At 38.6% G+C, this 20,791-nt stretch overlaps 2 protein-coding genes across 3 annotated transcripts in view; one reads left to right on the top strand and one right to left on the bottom strand.

Moving 5' to 3' along the window:
• The window catches only part of PRKAA2 (protein kinase AMP-activated catalytic subunit alpha 2), an 84,732-nt gene extending 73,977 nt beyond the window's left edge, over positions 1–10,755 (top strand). For both annotated transcript variants that reach the window (XR_007126378.1, XM_047723610.1), the window contains exon 9: positions 10,004–10,755. Coding sequence is in view for 1 of the 2 variants with exons in the window: in XM_047723610.1 (XP_047579566.1) it covers positions 10,004–10,044 (41 nt within the window). In the remaining variant the exon portion in view is untranslated. The remainder of the gene's footprint in view (positions 1–10,003) is intronic.
• FYB2 (FYN binding protein 2) overlaps positions 6,476–20,791 on the bottom strand; it is a 124,790-nt gene continuing 110,474 nt past the window's right edge. Inside the window, 5 exon segments of the mRNA XM_047723606.1 lie at positions 6,476–10,130; positions 10,378–10,411; positions 10,527–10,683; positions 13,600–13,681; positions 16,803–16,889. Coding sequence (XP_047579562.1) covers positions 10,109–10,130; positions 10,378–10,411; positions 10,527–10,683; positions 13,600–13,681; positions 16,803–16,889 — 382 coding nt within the window. The 3' untranslated portion in view covers positions 6,476–10,108.

Genomic DNA, 20,791 nt, shown 5'->3' with positions numbered 1-20,791 from the left:
TGCTTGGGCAGCAGCAACATTACAGTGTTTACATTTAAAAACCTGGTACATTAGAAGTTTAGTTTGAATGCTATGATTTAAAGAGTGGAAGAAATGTGGCTGACATCAGTGAAATAGATATATAACCACATTGATTATAGATAGAATCAATAGAAGCAGTTATTCTTCCTAAAAACCCTTCCATATCAATAAATAGTAATTAGATACTAGCTTCTATTAGACCAAATGATTCATATTTTAAAAACATAGAAAATATTCAATTTACCTGTAATATCCAAGCCCTTCTTTCAAGTCTTAAGATTTGAATGTCAAAACCATATTTTTGTTTCTAACATCTTCTAACTACAGAAAGACCAGGTATTAATAATTATACAGTATTACAGGGCGCCTGGGTGGCTCAGTGGGTTAAGCCGCTGCCTTCGGCTCAGGTCATGATTTCAGGGTCCTGGGATCGAGTCCCACATCGGGCTCTCTGCTCAGTGGGGAGCCTGCTTCCCTCTCTGTCTCTCTCTGCCTGCCTCTCCATCTACTTGTGATCTCTCTCTGTCAAATAAGTAAATAAATCTTTAAAAAAAATTATACGGTATTACATACTAAGGATTTTAGGACATTTTTGTTTATATTTTGTTTATATATTATAGCCTGATAACAACACTGTGAAGTAGACAAGTTGAGTGTTACTAGCCCTGTTTTACTGAGGAAATTGAGGCTTAGAGCTGAGCTATTAAATTAGAACAAGAGACCATGTGATGAGGTGACAAGAGTAATTCATGGTTTCTTACTCTGTTGGACAGGACTGTTACAAGAAAGGTCTCGGCTTAGCCTCTCACTTACCACCTTGCCCACAGGCCATACTTAGCCCAATCTTCTACAGTGCACACTGTAACAGGTCTTTTCTTGCAGTATGGGAGAGGGCTACACTTGCACTGAGTAGCAGATTTAATTCAGAGGAGGTCCAAGCAGAAATATATTCCCAGTCTTTGGTACCAGCCTTATCTCTCAAAAAGGAAATCTGAGTCATTCCCTAATTCTCTCTTCCACTTGTACTTCTAAAGATTTTATTTATTTTTGAGAGTGAGAGCAGGAGCAGAGGGGGAGGGGACAGAAGGAGAAGCAGGCTCCCTGCTGAGCAGGGAACCCGATGCAGGACTTGATCCCAGGACCCTGGGATCATGACCTGAGTTGAAGGCAGATGCTTAACTGACTGATCAATCCAGGTGCCCTGACATTCTGTCTCTTTACCACTTCTATTGGGGCTCCTATACTAGATAGTTCTATTGCTGCTGTCTTAAATTAAGGCTTTTTGTCTAGAATATTGGAAAAATAACTAGTCTCTTCAGTCTATCACCTGTGTTGCTGTGATAGTTTTTCTTCCTTCCTCTCTAAACATCGGACACTACTTTCCTGCTTAAGATCTTTGTTTGGCTCCTCACTCTAAGGAAAAAGCCCAAATGAATTCTGTCATATTCTAGTTGCAAATTTTACCCCATTGCAGCTTTTGCCATCTCCCACCAGACACAGCATGGATTTTCCATCTGGGGGTGCCCCTTGTCCAGCGAACATACTTGCATATAAAGACTAAATTTCAGTGTCATTTTATCTGCAAAACATATCTTAATCTTGTAGGCATTTCATTCATATCTTGTTTGTTATCACTGTTATTTATAATTTTGCCTATTTTCCTCTCTGAACTTTATGAATACTTTTTTTTTAATTTCTTAATCACCCTGTACTCATCATGGCAAGTACACTCCTTAATCCCCATCACCTATTTCACACATCCCCCCACCCACTTCCCTGCTGGTAACCATGAGTTTGTTCTCTAGTTGAAAGTCTGTTTCTTGGTTTGTCTCTTTTTCCCCCTTCACTCGTTTGTTTTGTTTCTCAAATTTGAGTGAATTTGAGTGAAATCATATGGTATTTGTCTTTCTTGGTTTTAGTTCACTTGGCATTATACTCCCTAGCATTATACACATCATTGCAGATGGCAAGATTTTTTTTTTTTTTTTTTTTTTTGGCTGAGTAATATCCACCACACACACACATACACACACACACACACACAACTTCCTTATTCATTCATTGGTTGATGGACATTGATGGACATTTGGGCTCCTTCCATAATTTGGCTATTGGGTGCATGTATCCTTTGATTTAATGTTTTTGTTTTCTTTGAGTAAATATCCAGTGGTGTGATTGCTGGGTAATATGGTAATTCTATTTTGAACTTTTTGCGGAACCTTCATACGGTTTTCCACAAGGGCTGCACCAGTTTGCATTCCCACCAACAGTGCACGAGGCTTCCTTTTCCCCTACGTCCTTACCAACACCTGTTGTTTCTTGTGTTGTTGATTTTAGCTATTCTGACAGGTGTGAAGTGATATCTCATTGTAGTTCTGATTTGCATTTCCCTGATGATGAGTAATGTTGAACATGCTGTCATGAGTCTGTTGGCCATCTGTATGTCTTCTTTGGAAAAATGTCTGTTCACGTCTTCTGCCCATTTTTTAACTGGATTATTTGTTTTTGGTTTTGGGGGGGTGAGTTTTATTAGTTCTTTAGTATTCTAGGTATCAACTTTTTTTTTTAAGATTTTATTTATTCGACAAAGAGAGGTCACAAGTAGGTAGAGAGGCAGAGAGAGGAGGGGAAGCAGGCTCCCCACTGAGCAGAGAGCCCGATATGGTGCTCTGTCCCAGGACCCTGAGATCATGACCTGAGCTGAAGGCAGAGGCTTAACCTACTGAGCCACCCAGGTGCCCCTGGGTATCAACTCTTCATCAGGTATGTCATTTGTAAATATCTTCTCCCATTCTGTAGGTTGCCTTTTAGTTTTGTTTAGTGTTTCCTTCACTCTGAAGAAGCTTTTTATTTTGATGTAGTCCTAATGTTTAAGTTTTGCTTTTGTTTCCCTTGCCCCAGTAACATATCTAGAAAAAAGATGCTATGGCCAGTGTCAGAGAAAGTACGGCCTGTGCTCTCTTCTGGCATTTTTATGGTTTCAGGTCTCACATTTAGGTCTTTAATCCATTTTGAGTTTATTTTTGTGTATAGTGTAAGAAGATGGTCCAGTTTCTTTCTTTTGCACGTTGCTGTCCCAACACCATTTGTTGAAGAGACAGTCTTTTTCCTGTTGGATGTTTTTTTCCTGCTTTGTGGAAGATTAATTGACCGTCTAATTGTTGGGTTTATTTCTGGATTTTCTATTCTGTTCCACTGATCTATGTGTCTGTTTTTTTATTCTTTATTAAAATTCAATTTATTTAACATATACCTATTATTAGTTTTAGGGGTAGAATTCAGTGACTCATCAGTTGCATACAACAACTTCAGTTGCATACAATATACTGAGTGCCCTCCTTAATGCTTGTCTCTCAATTATCCCTTTCCCCATACACCACCCCTCCCTTCCGACAACCCTCAGTTTGTTTCCTAGAGTTCAGTATCTCTTATGGTTTGCCTCCCTTTCTATTTTCATCTTATTTTACTTTTCCTTCCCTTCCCCTGTGTTCATCTATTTTGTTTTTTTTAATTCCACATGAATGAAGTCATCTGGCATTTGTCTTTCTCTGCCTGACTTATCTCACTTAGCATAATACCCAATTATGTTCCATCCACATTGTTGCAAATGGAAAGATTTCATTCTTTGATGAAATTTCATTCTTGATGGCTGAGTAATGTTCCATTTATATATAGACCATATGTTTATCCATTCATCCATCAATGGATGTCTGGGCTCTTTCCATAGGTTGGCTATTGTGGATTTTGCTGCTACAAACATTGAGTTATATGTGCCCTATCGAATCACTATGTTTGTATCCTTTGGATAAATACCTGGTAGTGCAATTGCTAGGTCATAGGGTAGTTCTATTTTTAACTTTCTGAGGAGCCTCCATAATGGCTGCACCAGTTTGCATTCCTATCAACAGTATAAGAGGGTTCCCCTTTCTCCACATCCTTGCTGACATCTGTCATTTCCTGAGTCATTTTAGCCATTCTGACTGATGTGAGGGGGTAGCTCATTGTGTGTGTGTGTATGTGTTGTTGTTTTTTTTTTTTTTTCCTATAGTGATTTTGATTTTGTTTCCCTGATGCTGGGTAATATGGAGCATTTTTTCATATGTCTATTGGCCATTTGTATGTCTTATTTGGAGAAATGTCTGTTTAGGCCTTCTGCTCATATCTTGACTGGATTTTTTTGGTTTTGGGGTGTTGGCAAAAAGTTGTTGATAAGTTCTTTATAGATTTCTGGATACTAGCCCTTTATCTGATAAGACATTTGCATATATCTTTTCCCATTCCGTAGGTTGCCTTTTAGTTCTGTTGACTATTTTCTTTGCATTGAATGTGTGTAGCTTTTTTTATCTTGATGGAGTCCCAATTGTTCATTTTTGCTTTTGTTTCTCTCGCGTTTGGAGACATGTCTACCAAGTTGTTGCTGTGGCTGAGGTCAAAGAGGTTGCTGCCTGTGTTCTCCTCTAGGATTTTGATGGATTCCTTTCTCACATTTAGGTCTTTTATGCATTTTGAGTTTATTTTTGTGTATGGTATAGGAAAGTCGTCCAGTTTCATTGTTTGCATTTGGCTGTCCAGTTGTCCCAGCACTATTTGTTGAAGAGACTTTTTTCCATTGGATATTCTTTCCTTCTTTGTCAAAGATTAGTTGACCATATAGTTGAGGGTCCATTTCTGGGCTCAATTTTCTGTTCCATTGATCTATGTGTCTGTTTTTGTGCCAGTACAATACTGTCCTGATGATGACAACTTTGTAATACAGCTTGAAGTCCAGAATTATGATGCCTCTGCTTTGGTTTTCTTTTTCAAATTCCTTTGGCTACTCAGGGTCTTTTCTGGTTCCATACAAATTTTAGGATTGTTTGTTTCAGCTTTGTGGAAAAAGGTCATGGTATTTTGATAGGGATTGCATTGAATGTGTAGATTGCTTTGGGTAGCATAGACATTTTGACAATATTTGTTCTTCCAGTCCATGAACATGGAATGTTTTTCCATTTCTTTGTGTCTTCCTCAATGTCATTCATAAGTGTTCTATAGTTTTCAGAGTTCCCTTACCTCTTTGGTTTTTTGGTTCAGTTGTTAAATAGGATGGATTCCTTGGATTTCTCTTTTTTTGCATCATTGGTAGTGTATAGAAATACAACTGGCCTCTGTGTATAGATTTTATATCCTGTGACTTTCTGAATTCATGTAGCAGTACTAGCAAACTTTTGCTGGAGTCCTTTGCATTGTCTATTTATGTATCTGTTTTGGTGTCAGTTTGTGTTACTGTTTTGTTATACTACAGCTTTGTAATATAATTTGAAGTATGGAATTGTGACGTCTCCAGCTTTGCTTTGCTTTGCTTTTTCAAGATTGCTTTGGCTAATTGGGATCTTTTGTGGTTCCATACAAATTTTAGGATTTAGTTCTGTGAAAATGCTGTTGGTATTTTGATAGGGTTTGTATTAAATGTGTAGTATTTTGGGTAGTATAGACATTTGGTTAGTATAGACATTTCAACATTATTTGTTTCTCCAATCCATGAGCATGGGATGTCTTTCCATTTCTTTATGTTGTCTTCAGTTTCTTTGATGAGTGTTTCATAGTTTTCAGAGTACAGATCTTTCACCTCTTTGGTTAGATTTCTTCCTAGGTATCTTATTATTTTTGGTGCAATTGTAAATGGGATTGTTAATTTCTCATTCTGCTTCATTACTGGTGTATAGAAAGGCTACAGATTTCTGTACATTGAATTTGTAGCCTGTGACTTTATTGAATTTATCAGTTCTAGCAGTTTTTTTTTGGTGGACTCTTTTGGGTTTTCTTTATATAGCACTGTGTCGTCTGCAAATAGTGAAAGTTTTACTTCTTCCTTACTGATTTGAATGCCTTTTATTTCTTTCTGTTGTCTTATTGTGGTGTCCTTTAAAGCCATTGTCTCCTTGATTTTCTGTTGATTTGTCCACTGATGTCAGTGGGGTGTTAAAAGTCCCTTACTGTTATTGTATTGGTTAGTTTATGTTTGTTACTCACTGTTTTATGTATTTGGACGATTCTGTGTTGGGTGCATAAATATTTACAATTATTGTATCTTCTCATTGGTTTGTCCCCTTTATGATTTTGTAGTGTCCTTCTTTGTCTCCTGTTATAGGTTTTTTTTTTTTTTTTTTTAGTCTATTTTGTCTGATAGAAGCATGACTGCCCTGGCTTTCTTTTGACATCAACTTGCATGATGTTTCTCCATCCTTCACTTTGTATCTGCAGGTGTCTTTAAGTCTAAAATGAATCTGTTATAGGCAATATATAGATGGGTCTTTTTTTTTTTTAAGATTTATTTATTTGGATGGGGGGAGAGAGGGAGAGAGAATCCTGAAGTGGATACCCTGCTGAGTGAGGAGCCCCACATATGGCTCAGTCCCAGGACCCTGAGATCATGACCCAAGTTGAAATCAAGAGTGAGCAGCTTAATGGACTGAGTTGCCCAGGCACCCCGGGTCTTGGGTGTTTTTTTTAATTCATTCTGTCATCCTGTGCTTTTTGTTTAGTCCACTTACATTAAAAATAACTATTGATATGTATTGCCATTTTATTACTTATTTTGCCATTGGTTCTGAAGATTTCTCTGATCCTTGTCTTTCAGAATTTGCTGGTTTTCTTTAGTGATATATTTGGATTTCTTTTCTTTTTTTGTATATTTATTAGTTGTTTTTTATTTGTGGTAACCATTAGTTTTGTATGTAATATTTGCATAGGGGGTCTACATTAAGTTGGTGGTCATTTAAAGTTTGAACCTATTCTTTACCCCTTTCCTCCCCATGTTTTAGGTATTTGTTGTCCTGTTATACATCCTTCTATTTTGTGAATTTCTTGACCAGTTTTTCACAGAAATTTTTACCGCTTTTTACCGCTTTTGTGTTTCCTACCTTCATATTGTCATTTTAGTCTTTCTGCTCAAAGAGTCCCCTTTAATATTTCTTGCAGGGCTGATTTAGTGGTCATGAACTCCTTTAGTGTTTGGGAAACTCTCTCCTCTATTCTGAATGATAGCCTTGCTGGTTAGAGTATTGTTGGCTACAGATTTTTCCCATTCAGCACTTTGCAAGCCAGAAGAGAATGGCATGATATTTTCAAAGTTTCTGTGAAAAAAATCCACTAGTAGCCTCATGGGTTTCCATTGTTTGTAAGTCTTTTGTCTTGCTGCTTTTAAGAGTTTTAATTACATTATGTCTTGATATAGATCTGCTTTTGTTGGTGGTTCTCTGTGCCTATTTCCTTCCCCAGATTAAGGAAGTTTTCAGCTATTTCATCAAATTCTCTACCTCCTTTTCTCTCTTTCTTCTGTGACTCCTATAATATGACTGTTACTATGTTTGATGGAATCACTAAGTTCCCTAAGTCTGTTCTTGTTTTGTATATTTTTTCTTATAGTCAGCTTGATTACTATCCCTGACTCTGTCTTCTAGGTCATTAATACATTCCTCTGCTTCCTCCAGCCTGCTGTTCATTCCACCAAGCCTATTTCTCATTTCATTTATTGAGTCCTTTATCCCTTCTGTGTTATTCCTTATCTCTGTGTTAAGGATCTCACTGATGTCCTCCACTCTTTTCTCAAGTCCTGTGTCCTGATGATTTTTGCTTTAAATTCTCTATCAGGCATGTTACTTGTATCTCTTCTGCTTAGATTTCCAACCATGGCTTGTCCTTTTATTTGGGACAAATTCTTCTAATCATTTTGTCTAAGTCTCTATGCCTGTTTCTGTATTAAGAAAGTCAGTTACATCTCCTGTTCTTGAGGGTAATAGCTTTAGGAAGAAGTTCTATAGTGTACTGCAGTGTAGTATCCCCTGTTCCCCGGGCCTGGCGCTTCTGGGGGTGTCTCCAGAACTCTGGCTGGTTTATCTTCAGGCCAGTTGTCTGCAGAGGTTCTCTTTGCCTGTTGTGGGCTGTGGCCCTGGGCTGAATGTGGTGTTTTTAACTAGAAATGAGACCTGTCACTGTTGCCACTGGAACTGAGGTCTCACAAAACTCCCAGGTTGGGAGATGGGGTGTTGCCAGGGATTTGGGCTGGTCTTCTGGGGGGTGAGGCTTGCCACCCTACTGAGGCGAGCAGACTAGGAAAAGTAGTTCTTCCAAGCTTGGGTAGGTGGGGGGGACTTGGTGTAAGCAAGTTAGGTAGTGAGTATGGAGCTGTGCTGGTTCCTGCAGGTGCTCTGTGCTTATGCTGAGGGGTGGGGGAGGGAAATCGCCCTGTCAGTTCCTTTGTTCCTGGAGGGGTCTGGCCCTGAATGCTCTCCTGAGACATGCTTAGAGCTAAGCAACTAACCCCCTTTGTGTGCCCCAGGTGCTCTTCAGATGGCTGTTTCCACATTGTTCCTGAGCTGTCTCGCCCTTTCTCTAAGAGCAGCCCCAGTGTCCTCCATGCTCTCTCAGAGCCAAGCACACTGACCTTTAAAACTCCAGGCTTTAAACTCTGCTGGAATTTGGCCCCACTCCCATTCCAAGCCACTTGCTCTGGGAATTCATCTTGCATTTTTTGACAACAGACAACTGTGACTCCCTTCCCACCACAGAGGCCATGATCCATTTCTTTCCCAAGCTGTGTTTCCATACTTTCTACCTTCTTTGATGTGGCCTCTTCTCTACCTTTAATTGTGGAATTTGTCCACTGGTCTTCAGATGGATATCTGGGGTATTTAGGTTGATGTATTCGTGGGATGAAACGAGCCTAGAGTTCTTGTATTCTGCCATATTCCCCTTTCCTCTATGAATACTTCTGCTGCTTGGCTTTTATTGGTGAGTACCATTTGGAACATGAAAAGAAGATAAAAGTACCTAGAAACTTTAAAAATAGTCTCACAGCAAACCCTAAGAGACTGTTAACTACAGAAAACAAACTGAGGCTTGCTGGAAGGGAGTGGGTGGGATGATAGCATTAAGGAGGGCATGTGCTGTAAGGAGCACTGAGTGTTCTATGCAACTGATGAATCAGTGAACTCTGCCTCTGAAACTAATACACTGTATGTTAATTGAATTTAAGAAAAATTTTTTAGAAGTCTCACAGTATAAAGAATGAGGTCATGGGACTAATTCCATCCCTTGAAGGCAAAGAACAGAGCAAAGGGGGTGCCTGAATGGCTCGTTGGTTAAGCATCTGACTCAGTTTCAACTCAGATTGTGATCTCAGGTTTGTGAGATAGAGCCCTGTGTCAGGCTCCATGCTGAGCGTGGAGTCTGTTGGAGATTTTTCTTCCTCACCCACTTGTGCTCTCTCTCTAAAATATACAAATCTTAAACCAACAAACAAAAACAACGGAGCAAAATTGTCCAGTTTTTCAGTGTTGAAAATGCCAACATTTTTTAAGACAGCTGTATGCCCCGTAGAATGTCTCCCCTGGCTAGGCAGTTATTTACAGCTCCGTCTCATTTTTTCATAGGTGTTCAGGCATAGAATTATTTTTCTTACTTTGGACGACAGGATGTTTTAAATTGACAGCATATGTATAGTATTTAAATTGTGTTAAACATATTTAGGCTCTTCGTTTAGGAATAAATTACTATTTAGCATGCTGTTCCCAAAAGGAGCCAATATTGAACAGCATTGATATTTTTGATTAAGGAGAAGGATACTTATAGACTGAGCCATAATTACATTTTAAGATTATACCTTAAATCTGAGTATTTTAAAGACCTTGGTTACACTATTTACTTCTCAGAAGTAAATTGCACCCAATTTAAATGCACAATATCTTCTGGAAATTATAAACATTCATGTGCTGATATTAGAAGCAAACTAACCATCTGCACAGCTGCCTAGGTGCCATAAGGCATGATTTCCAGCTTGGGCTATGGCTCATTAAATAGATGCTCAAATGCTAACCACAGTGTTTCATACTCTCTTGAGTCAGCAGTGAACAGAGACTGACATAGACATTGAAAGATAATCATTTAGGAGTAAAGCCAACATCTGAATGTGGAGGGTTTGTTTTTCTCTTCTCTGTTTCCACAGATCCCCCAGCCCATTTGACATGCCAACTGAACCTGAGGTGAGGCAGGTCTGAGCTCTCAGACAAGTCCTTACTAGGGCAGCCCCTGCCACTGGAGCTTGATCTTCCTAAGGTGACCAGCCTTGATGCCTGAGAAGACAGAAAAGTAGAGGCCAGTGGAGTAGTGAGTGTCAGATTTCTTACCCAGTTTGATCATTCTACTCTGTAGAGAAGTCATAATGTACTCAGGAGACAAGAATAAAGTCTCTTCCAAAGTAATCCTTAAAACTTCCTAAATTAAAATAAATTCAGTAGTCTTTCTTTGAGACTAATGTGCACAACAATGTATTAAGTTTTTTAGAATTCATGATTTGTAGTATAAAAGCAAACCACTTACTTGAAATCTAGATGTTCAATCAGTACATATCCATCTGTAGAACAAAAATCACCATTACTAATCTGAAAGTTATAGCCAGAATGCTGCAAGAATGCTTTGATAGTTTTCTTTTAAACAGAGATTTTATGGGTGATAAGCCAGCAGCTTACATTTGCCTTTGGAATTGCGACAAATCACTAGATTTTCTTCAGTGGTATCAATGACTTGTAGTTCTTCTCCAGGGGTTATTGGCAAATCGAATATTCCATTCCTTGAATTACTGGAACATGCCACTGCTGTGTTGATGACAGTAATCTCTTTGTCATACTGAAAGCAGAAATTACTAATCAGACTGTGTGTGCAGTTTTTATTCTAACAAAATTAATGGAGGCTGTAAGATAGTAACCTCAAACTCAAAATACTAAATATTAAATAACCTCGGAAGGAATAGGAAAATAGTAGTAAAATGCTACAATCTTACATTTAATTTGGCACAGTCATATTTTCAAAGTGTTTTCATACTTCTTATCTAGTTGTACTAGAATGAATTCCAGCGGATGAGATATTTATAACATGGGTATAAATTAATTTCCATGGATGTTAAGTGTTTCAGTAATAAGGATACCACCCCACTGAGGAATGGGGAAGTTTAAAAAAGAGGGAAAGAAAAAAACCTCCTTGTGTATAGCACTTTAGAGTGTATAATGTCCTTAAATACCTAGCCTTCCTAAGTGGCCCTCTTTCTACTCTTCCTCTCTGGGTGGGCTTATATATAAAGTAGTAGGTATAGGGGTCAATTCCCACTCTCCTGGCGTCAGAGACAGGCATTTGTGAAAAAAACTGATGAGAAATTCAATTTATGACCTTAAAGGAGGTTTTCTTCTGTATGATAAACTAGCCAGCCTATACAGCTCTAGGTATACCACCTTCTAATGGGCTGATATCTGTTGACTCAGAAAAAGTTCCACAACACAAAGCTTATATTTACAGATGTGTACTTAACCAAATTAGGGTGGCCAGACATCTCCCTCTGCTCAGGACAGTCTGCTTATATTTAGTGTCTCTACACATAGGATTAGGATTAGGTATGCCTTCTTCCACTCTCAGAAGTGTGTGGAGTTTGAATGATAAAATACATCATTCTATACCAAACGGGATCTGATCCACAAGATAGATTTTTCTTTTGTCTAACAAAGTGATAGCTTCCTCACTGATTGATTTCTTACCCTTTTCTAGGCCATTGTTCATTATGAATACAGTGATTTCTTAAAATGAAAATTAATCAGGCATTTTGCTTTTTGTCAAATTCCAAAGATTCTTCATTGCTTTCATGATAAGATCCACATTTCTCACCTTGACATTCAGGTTCTTTGGCATATGGTCATTTCCCATGCTCCCATTTCTGTCCCATTATGAAGTCACATCAAGCTATGTGATGGTCCTGAATATACCAGCTACATTTATACTTACTGGCCAATGCTCATGTGGTTTTCTCTGCCCAAAACACTTTTTTCCTCTTAAACCACTTCTCATGAAGACTTAAACAACAGCAATGTATAATTTTCTGTTTAACTACACTTTGTATATACTATTACAGTACTTAATAAACATATTATCTTAAAATGAAAATGGAAGACAGTTTTATTCAACCTTGTACTCTTAATGCCTAGCACAAATGAGGCACTAAACTTCTGTGATTTGAGCTGAATAAAATTACTAATGTGGCATAGTTTTTCTAAGGATATATAAGGAAAAGTCACCACAGGTAATAAGGAAGAATGGAATCATACACATGAGATATGAGATAGTCACAGAATGAGAAAAGCACTAAATGGAATGTAAGGTCAATTCAGCAAGTAATTGTTACACTAATGTTTCTCAATTAATAATATCACAGTTGCAGTAAATAATTTCATATCATGGCTTCTAGATATAACAGCTCTAATCAGCTTTGGTCCAAAGCAAGAGTTATTAATGATTATGAGGGGGGGCGCCTGGGTGGCTCAGTGGGTTAATGATTATGAAGGATTTGTGTATATTCTTTTTTGTTCAGTCCAAAAACATTTTTGGACATTTACAAAGGTAATTTTATTCTGCTCTGCACATGGATATAAAGATAAGATAACCCTGTCCTCCAAGAGCTCATAGTTTAATTGGTGAACACATAATTGCCATAATGTTAATGCTTGTGATAAGCTCAGATGTAGAGGAATATAGAGGAAGAGGAATTTCCTTAATGAGCAAGTGTGGGTCAGTCTTCCTGGAGGAGAGGAGATGCCTTGATGGGTGTTGATAAGTGAATGAAAGCTAGTCAGATGGGGAAAAGTAGTAAGAGTATCACCAGATAGTTGGAGCAGACCAAGTAAATGCCTGGAGGAAGGGAGTAGCAGGACAGGGACTGAAGTGGATGTTCATAGAAGGGACAGAACTGAAGAGTTTGTTGCCAAAGCCTGAAGTGCAAGGTGAAGAACAGCAGGAAATAAAACCTGAAAGACAAGAAGTTATGAAATGAAGAGATTTTTATGTCATGTTAAGAAGCCTAATCTTGACCCATTTCATAATGGGGAGTAGTAGTGACGTGGAGAAATTCTATGAGCAGGATGTCCACATTCTCTCTCTCAATCCAGTATCTGGGACCTGGGAGCTATTCAATATGTTTCTTAATTCTCATGGTGACAGTATATGAAATTATAAGGAAGGACCGTTTGAACCTTGGAATTGAGGAAATACTCCATGGATTCATAATGACAGAAGTCAAGAAGCTTCAGATACTGCTTCCTTCATCCACTTGTTTCATTTGTTTATCTCGTCATTCAGTCACTCACTGAACTCTATGTGTCCAGATATGTCGGGAGGTAGGAACAAACTTGAATGAGACAAAATCTTTACTCAGACAGTACTTGAGTTTAGCTCAGAATACACACACATACACAGGCTGTGTTATAAACAGACCAGTGTTAGAACAGATATGTGTTTAACAGATAAAATGTGCTTAATTACTTTCCCAAGAAGAGTGGGTGACAGTTGAACAGAGCCTTAAGAATAACTTAGTTTTTCCAGACAGAGGGGATAGCAGGTATAAAGGCATGATAATATAAGAATGCATCAGGAAAAAACGTTATCAGCTGTTTAGTTTTGGTCCTATCTATCCCAGAGGCAGAGGTGCAACACTTGTAGGATCTTTAGTAATATTAAAAGCTAGGAATTTCTGTTTATAACTTTTACCTTCAGAGGAGAACATACCTCAAATTGTTCTCTAAAATGTTTTTCTTCTTTTTCCATTCTCATCTTTTCTAAGTTTTGCTTCTTGGTTCGGAAGAAATTTCTAGAAGATGGGAGTGGCAAGAAATATGCAGGTCAGGTTAAATGTACCATAATAAACTCTTAAGTTCCCAAATCTGAAAACTCATGCTACTTCAGGATAAATTCAGGTATAATTTTGTATGTATATACTTTTATATAAAATCATAAATATATACACATATATATGTCTGTGTGTGTGTGTGTATATATATATATGTATTTGTAGATGATTATGTACATAACACATATTTCCAGTAGAGTGTCAGAACAGTTGAACAGCATAAGTAATACCAATTGCTTTTTCCTGTAATTAAAAAGGCTGTGCGGACACCTGGGTGGCTCAGTTAATCATCTGCCTTCAGCTCAGGTCATGATTCCAGTGTCCCGGGATCAAGCCCCACATCTGGCCCCCTCTGAAGCAGGGAGTCTGCTTCTCTTCTACCTCTCCACCCACCCCGCTCGTGCTTTCTTTCTCTCTCAAATAAATAAATGAAATCTTAAAGTAAAAATGTTGTGGGTTTTTTTTTAATACCAAGATAATAATTAGGGATAAAATAAAATTGGTTAAGCAATTTAAGTTAAAAAACTCCTCTGAATCAGGATTCAAAGTATAATTAGCTTGTTCAAAAAATCATAAATCTTTGTACTTCAATCAGAGAACTGTTCTGTTTGCTGAATGGTTCTGGAGAAGATTCAGATTAAGAAAGTAAAGTAAGATACCACAAAATAAGTGCAAAATTGTCAGCAAGTAAAAGTCAATAGATAACCCTACAGCAGAGGCCGATTACACTCTTAATCCTCCCTTTTCCTCCCTCCTGTTCTTCACATGGGGGTTGGTGCTTTTGTAGCAGTTCAATATATTGACAGAAGGAAAAAAGCAAGTCCTGTTAGTTTTATTCCGAAGTGTCTCCTACATCTTTTTCATTCTGTCCCAAGATTATAGCCACTGCCACATTTTCACTTCTTACCTGAGATACCATCTTCCTCTTGCCTCTCCTTCCTCAAATCCAACTGCATACTTGTCTCCAGAGTCATCTTTCTAAAATGTAATTGATGTCACGCTTTTGCTTAAAACCTTGTCTCTAGTGCCCACAAGATAAAGTCAAATTCCTTAGCGTGGTACACACAGCATTTTATAAGCTAGCCCCAATCTACCTTTCAAGCTTCTCTCTCTCTCTCTCTCTCTCTCTCTCTCTCTCTCTCTCTCACACACACACACACACACACACACACACGTCTGTGTTAGAACATCTTAGAAAGTGGGCTATCGTTTCTATGCCTTTGTACCTGGAATATCCTTCTCCAACTTCTCTGAAAATTTGTCATTTTTGTTTCATAAAAAGATTATAAAATGGTTGAACTAACATAGAATGCATTTCTTACTGGTGGAACAAGTTATGGCAGAAACCATTTTAAGGGGCACCTGAGTAGCTCAGTGGGTTAAAGCCTCTGCCTTCGGCTCAGGTGATGATCCCAGGTCCTTGGATTGAGCCCCACATCGGGCTTTCTGCTCTGCAGGGAGCCTGCTTACCCCCCTTCTCTGCCTGCCTCTCTGCCTACTTGTGATCTCCGTCAAATAAATAAAATCTTAAAAAAAAACTTTTTAAAGGAACAAAAAGCACTCAAAATTGATAATCTATAGGAATATGATAGCTCCAATATCACATTTCAAAATTTACCATATTTTAAAATTAATCCAGTTGAAAGTAAAAGTAAACTATAATATCAGTTTGTTATAAGAAAAAAAGCACTAGGGGCACCTGGGTGGCTCAGTGGATTAAGCCTCTGCCTTTGGCTCAGGTCATGATCCCAGGGTCCTAGGATCGAGCCCCACATCAGGCTCTCTGCTCTGCGGGGAGCCTGCTTCCTCCTCTCACTCTCTCTGCCTGCCTGTCTACTTGTGATCTCTGTCAAATAAATAAATAAAATCTTAAAAAAAAAAAAAAAAGCACTAGAAAATTGTTTCCTGAAAGACGTATGTGTACATTGAAATACTAAACTTTTTTTTGTGGAGAAGCGTCAAAAATTTCACGGATATTTTCTCTCTTGAAATTCTGTTTTGGGGGCGCCTGGGTGGCTCAGTGGGTTAAGCCGCTGCCTTCGGCTCAGGTCATGATCCCAGGTCCTGGGTTCAAGCCCCACATCGGGCTTTCTGCTCAGCGGGGAGCCTGCTTCCTCCTCTCTCTCTGCCTGCCTCTCTGCCTACTTGTGATTTCTCTCTGTCAAATAAATAAATAAAATCTTTAAAAAAAAAAAAAAAAAGAAATTCTGTTTTGGTATGCTATATAAAATTATGAAGTTTAAGGTGGAGAGACACTTTTGTAGTCTACATCTTTTGAACTTGGGGAGAGTAAATTACATCAAGTCTAAGCCCAAAGAAAATAAGGTTATGGGAAAGGCCATCCTGTGCCATCCTCTGTGTTTAAATATGTTATAGACAGAAGTCTGCTTTCTTTTGGGCTTCCCCTTTACAACTTTTCTAAACAGGTTTCCCAGAGCAGACGGACCACACAGTGTTCCCAGTTCAATGGGTATTTAAACAAAGATTTCCCCAAGACAACTGTTAAAAGTATCCCAGATCCTGCCCTGTGCTCCAGAGCACAGATCACATAGTAACCACCTGAGACAGTAAAAACAGCACCTCCCGCAACAGCCAGCTGGAAACTTGAATCACAAGAATGAAGGTTTGGTCATGAGTTGATAAAACATTCTTTTTAAAATTCTAACACTAATATAGTCATAACTAAAATTGTGTTTTAGGGAAATTAGTCTTGTTATATGATCGTATTTCTCAAAGTTTAAGTTCCAGTTGGTGTATTATTTAAGTTCCATCTATAGGGGAAAAGTTCATACAGCCTAAAAGAAGACAAAGTTTTTTCATCATTTGATAATGGTTGGCTTGAAATCTTTCCTTACTCCCTATCTACCAAAGTCTGGATGATGACAAGAGAAATGTGTGTGGCACTGTACATTTTCATTTTTTTTTCTCTTTTAACCCTCTCAGCTATGTGCTGTAGGTGCTATTATTCTCATTTTATAGATGAGGAACTTGACAAATTTAATGACTTGCCTAAAGTCACACAGCTCTAAGAGGTATAAATTTCAGCAGATCAGCAGTAATCTAAGTATACCTGTGCTCCTACCTTTCTGATTCTTCAGCACCTTTTGTCTCTCTCTTTTCCTTTGCCATCAAAAACTTGGGTTTCCAAGTTTTTAGTTTATTTTCATCTCTAAGGAGAAAGACATTTTGAGCAAGTAAATATGTAACTGAAACTTTTATGGAAACATCAGTACTTTTTGGACAATAAAATTTTATTTAAAAAAAAGTTAAAACATCACCTAGAAATATATTTGGATAATCCATGTCAAGATCAGGTTGTATATATCTTAAGCTTTGCAATATATCATCTTTGTGGTAACTACTAAACTCTGCTATTGTGACTGTATTTACAAAAACAAGTGGCCAGCTCTTTTGGCCCATAGATCATAGTTTGCTGACCCCTGATGTGTGGTGATCCAAATTTGAAACCAGAAGCAAGAGATCAACCTGCTTATAATCACATTTCCCCTCCTGAGCGTCAGTGTCTTTGCCTCTAAAACATGAATAATATTAACCATTACCTTGAGATCAGACAAATCTAGTGTTTAGCACTAGCAGAAAAGGATAGAGGGAGGAGCTGGGGAAGATGGCAGAGTAGGAAGACCCTAAGCTCACCTTGTCCCATGGATACAACTTAGATAACATCTACATCAGTGTAAATAACCCAGAACATGATTTGAAGACTGGCAGAACAGACTTCACAGCTAAACGTAAAGAAAAAGCCATACTGAAGAGTGTAGGAAGGTCAGAGTCACTGTAGGGAGCTAAACAGACCCTTAGGACTGTACACATGAGGGAGGGATGCTGTAGGCATGGAGAAAAGAAAGAGACACTCCAGGGAAGGTGAACCCACACCCCAATATTTGGCTTTAAAAACGAGAGGGGCTAAATTTCATGAGTTCTTAAAATCAGGGGCTTAACACCTGGAACTTCAAAAATCAGCAAGCTCAATCTGGGAGAACCAAAAGGACTAGAGTAAGTGGAGTCCTTGCCCTTAAAAAGAAAGCAAAACAAACAGCTCCAAGGAGATACAGGCTAGAAGCAGCAGTTTGAAAAATGCCTGGGGCAAGCAGGAGGGAGAGTTGTTTATCAATATCTGAACAGGCACTGGAGGGATAAGAATCTTCTCCAGAAACAAAGGAGCAGGCAGGCATTATTTCCTCCCCTGCCCCCTAGCCTTGACACCACTGGGAACCAGTGCTGTGAACACTCTCCACCTAGCTTGCTAACACCACTCACCTGCCCCCATGCACTTTTGGGGATCCACCCCCTCCAACCTCTCCTACCTCACCCTAGAGGTTGCAGGTCCCCTCCCATGGTGCAAGGGGGGAGACCTTGCTGGCAGTGCACCTACCCTTGTCTTCTCCTATGAACATGCCCCTCCTATATGCACTTGGCTGAAGCCTGGCAGTGTGCAAGCAGCCCCGGCAGGGGCCAGCACCACTGCAGGGTGAATCCTGTTCCAGGAGAAGGAAAGATAGTCATACACATGGGTCAGACTGTGGCTCCAGCAGTGGCCTGGGAGCAGACATCTGGTCTGGCTGCAGGTCCCATCCACCAATGAAAGCTTCTTAGGGAACAACACAAGGAAACTGCCCTGCAATTCAGTGCTACTCCACCTCTGGCAAATACCTGGACTGAGTCATCTCAAACCCAAGACACTTCCAGACTGGCCCACTAGTAACACAGGGAACAAACCCTGCCTGCAACAGGTTAGAGAGCCATTGGGATGACTGAAGGCCAATGTGGCTCAGCCACAACAGCAAGAGCCACACAACACACATAGGAGAGATTCCAGAAGCACCAGGTTCTGGTGAACAGGGGACACTACACTGCAGGACACTATAGGACTTCTTCATAAAGCTCCTACTTTCAAAAACAGGAGATGTAGGTGATTTTTGTAACACACAAACACACAAAGAGTTAGACAATGTAGGAGACAGAGGAATTGTCCAAAATGAAAGAACAGGACAAAATCATAGCAACAGACCTAAGCAAAATGGAGATAAGTAATATGCATGGTAGGGAATTTAAAGTAATGGTCATAAAGATACTAGAGAAAAGAGTGGAAGACCTCAGTGAGACCCTTTACAAAGAGATAGCAAACAAGACAAAAAAAAATCAGAGCTGAAGAACTCAATAACTGAAGTTAAAAATACACTAGATGGAGGGGCACCTGGGTGGCTCAGTTGGTTAAGCATCATACTCTTGGTTTTGGCTCAAGTCATGATCTCATGGGTGGTGAGAGCCAGCCCCACTTCAAGCTCCCTGCTCAGAGTAGAGCCTACTTGAGATTCTATCTCTGCTCCTCCCCTGGTTCATGCTCTCTCTCTCAAATAAATAAATAAAATCTTTTAAAAAATACACTAGATGGAATAAAGGGTTAACTAGAGTAAGTGGAATAACTGATTAGAGACCTGGAGGACAAAGTAATGCAAAGGAATTAAGCTGAATAGGAGAGAGACCACCACTACCACCACCAACAACAAAAATGGAAAGAGACTTAAGGAATTCAGTGACACCATCAGATACATTAACATTCACTTTATAGGGATCCCAGAAGGATAAGAGAAAGAAAGGGGGGCTGAAAATTTATTTGAAGAAATGATAGCTGAAAAATTCCAGAATCTGGAGAAGGAAACACATTCAGAGCCAGGAGGTACAGCAAGTTCCCAACAAAATCACCCTAGGAGGTCCACACCAAGACACATACTGATTAAAATGGCAAAAAGTAGTGATGAGAGAATTTTAAAAGCAGTAAGAGAAAAGAAAACAGTTACATACAAGTGAAACTCCATAAGGCTATCAGCTGATTTTTCAGCAGAAATTTTGCAGGCCAGAGGAGAGTGAGATGATATCTTCAAAGTGCTGGAAGAAAACAACAACAACAAGCAAAACAAAACCCCCCGAAACCCTGCCATCAAGAATACTCTATCCAGCAAGGCTATCAATCAGAATAGAAGGAGAGATGAAGAGTTTCCCAGACAAATAAAAGTTAAAGAAATTCATGACCACGAAATCAATTTTACAAGAAAGTTTAAAGAAGATTCTTCGAGTGGAAAGGAAAGACTTTATGTAGGAGTAAGAAAAATAGGAAGCATAAAAGCAGTAAAATATCTATAAAAATCAGTCAAGGGATTCACAAAATAAGAGGATGTAAGGTATAAATCATATACCTAAAATGGGAGAAGAGGAGTAAAGAATGGGTTCAAACTTAAGCAAACATTAACTTATAACAGACTTCTATATGCAGAAGATGTTATATATAAATCTAATGGTAACCATATATAAAAAACCAATAATAGGTATGCAAAGAATAAAGAGAAAGGAATCTAAATCTATCATTAAATAAACCAGCAAACTGTGAGACAAGAGAGCAAGAGAAGAACAGAAAAAAACTAACAAAACAACCACAGAGCAAGTGACAAAATGCTAACCAAATATATACCTATCGGAAATTACTTTGAATATAAATGGACTAAACACTCCAATCAAAAGACACAGGGTGACAGAATAGATAAAAAAGCAAGACCCATCTTTAGCTGCCAACAAGAGACACTTTAAACTTAAAGATACCTGCAGATTGATCATAAAGGGATGGAAAGGCATTTTTCATGCAAATGGAAGTGAAAAGAAAGTCATGGTAGCAATGCTTTTATCACAAAAAATAGACTTTAAAAGACTGTAACAAGAGACAAAAAAAGATACTATATACTCAAGAGAATGATTCAACAAGAAGATATAACAATTGTAAATATTTATATATCCAACATGGGAGCACCCAAATACATGAAAAAGGTAATAACAAATGTAAAGAAAGTAACTGACAGTAATATAGTGGTAGGGGACTTTAACATCCCAATTACATCAATGCACAGATCATCTAAACAGAATCAACAAGGACACCATGGCTTTGAATGATACATTGGATCAGATGGATCTAAGAACATTCCATCCTAAAACAGCAGAATATAATTCTTTTCAAGTGTACAAGGAACATTCTCTGGAATAGGTCACATATTAGGTCACAAA

This window comes from Lutra lutra, chromosome 4 (genome assembly GCF_902655055.1).
Source record: "Lutra lutra chromosome 4, mLutLut1.2, whole genome shotgun sequence".
Lineage (NCBI taxonomy): Eukaryota > Metazoa > Chordata > Mammalia > Carnivora > Mustelidae > Lutra > Lutra lutra.
This window is presented reverse-complemented; position numbering and strand designations above follow the sequence as displayed.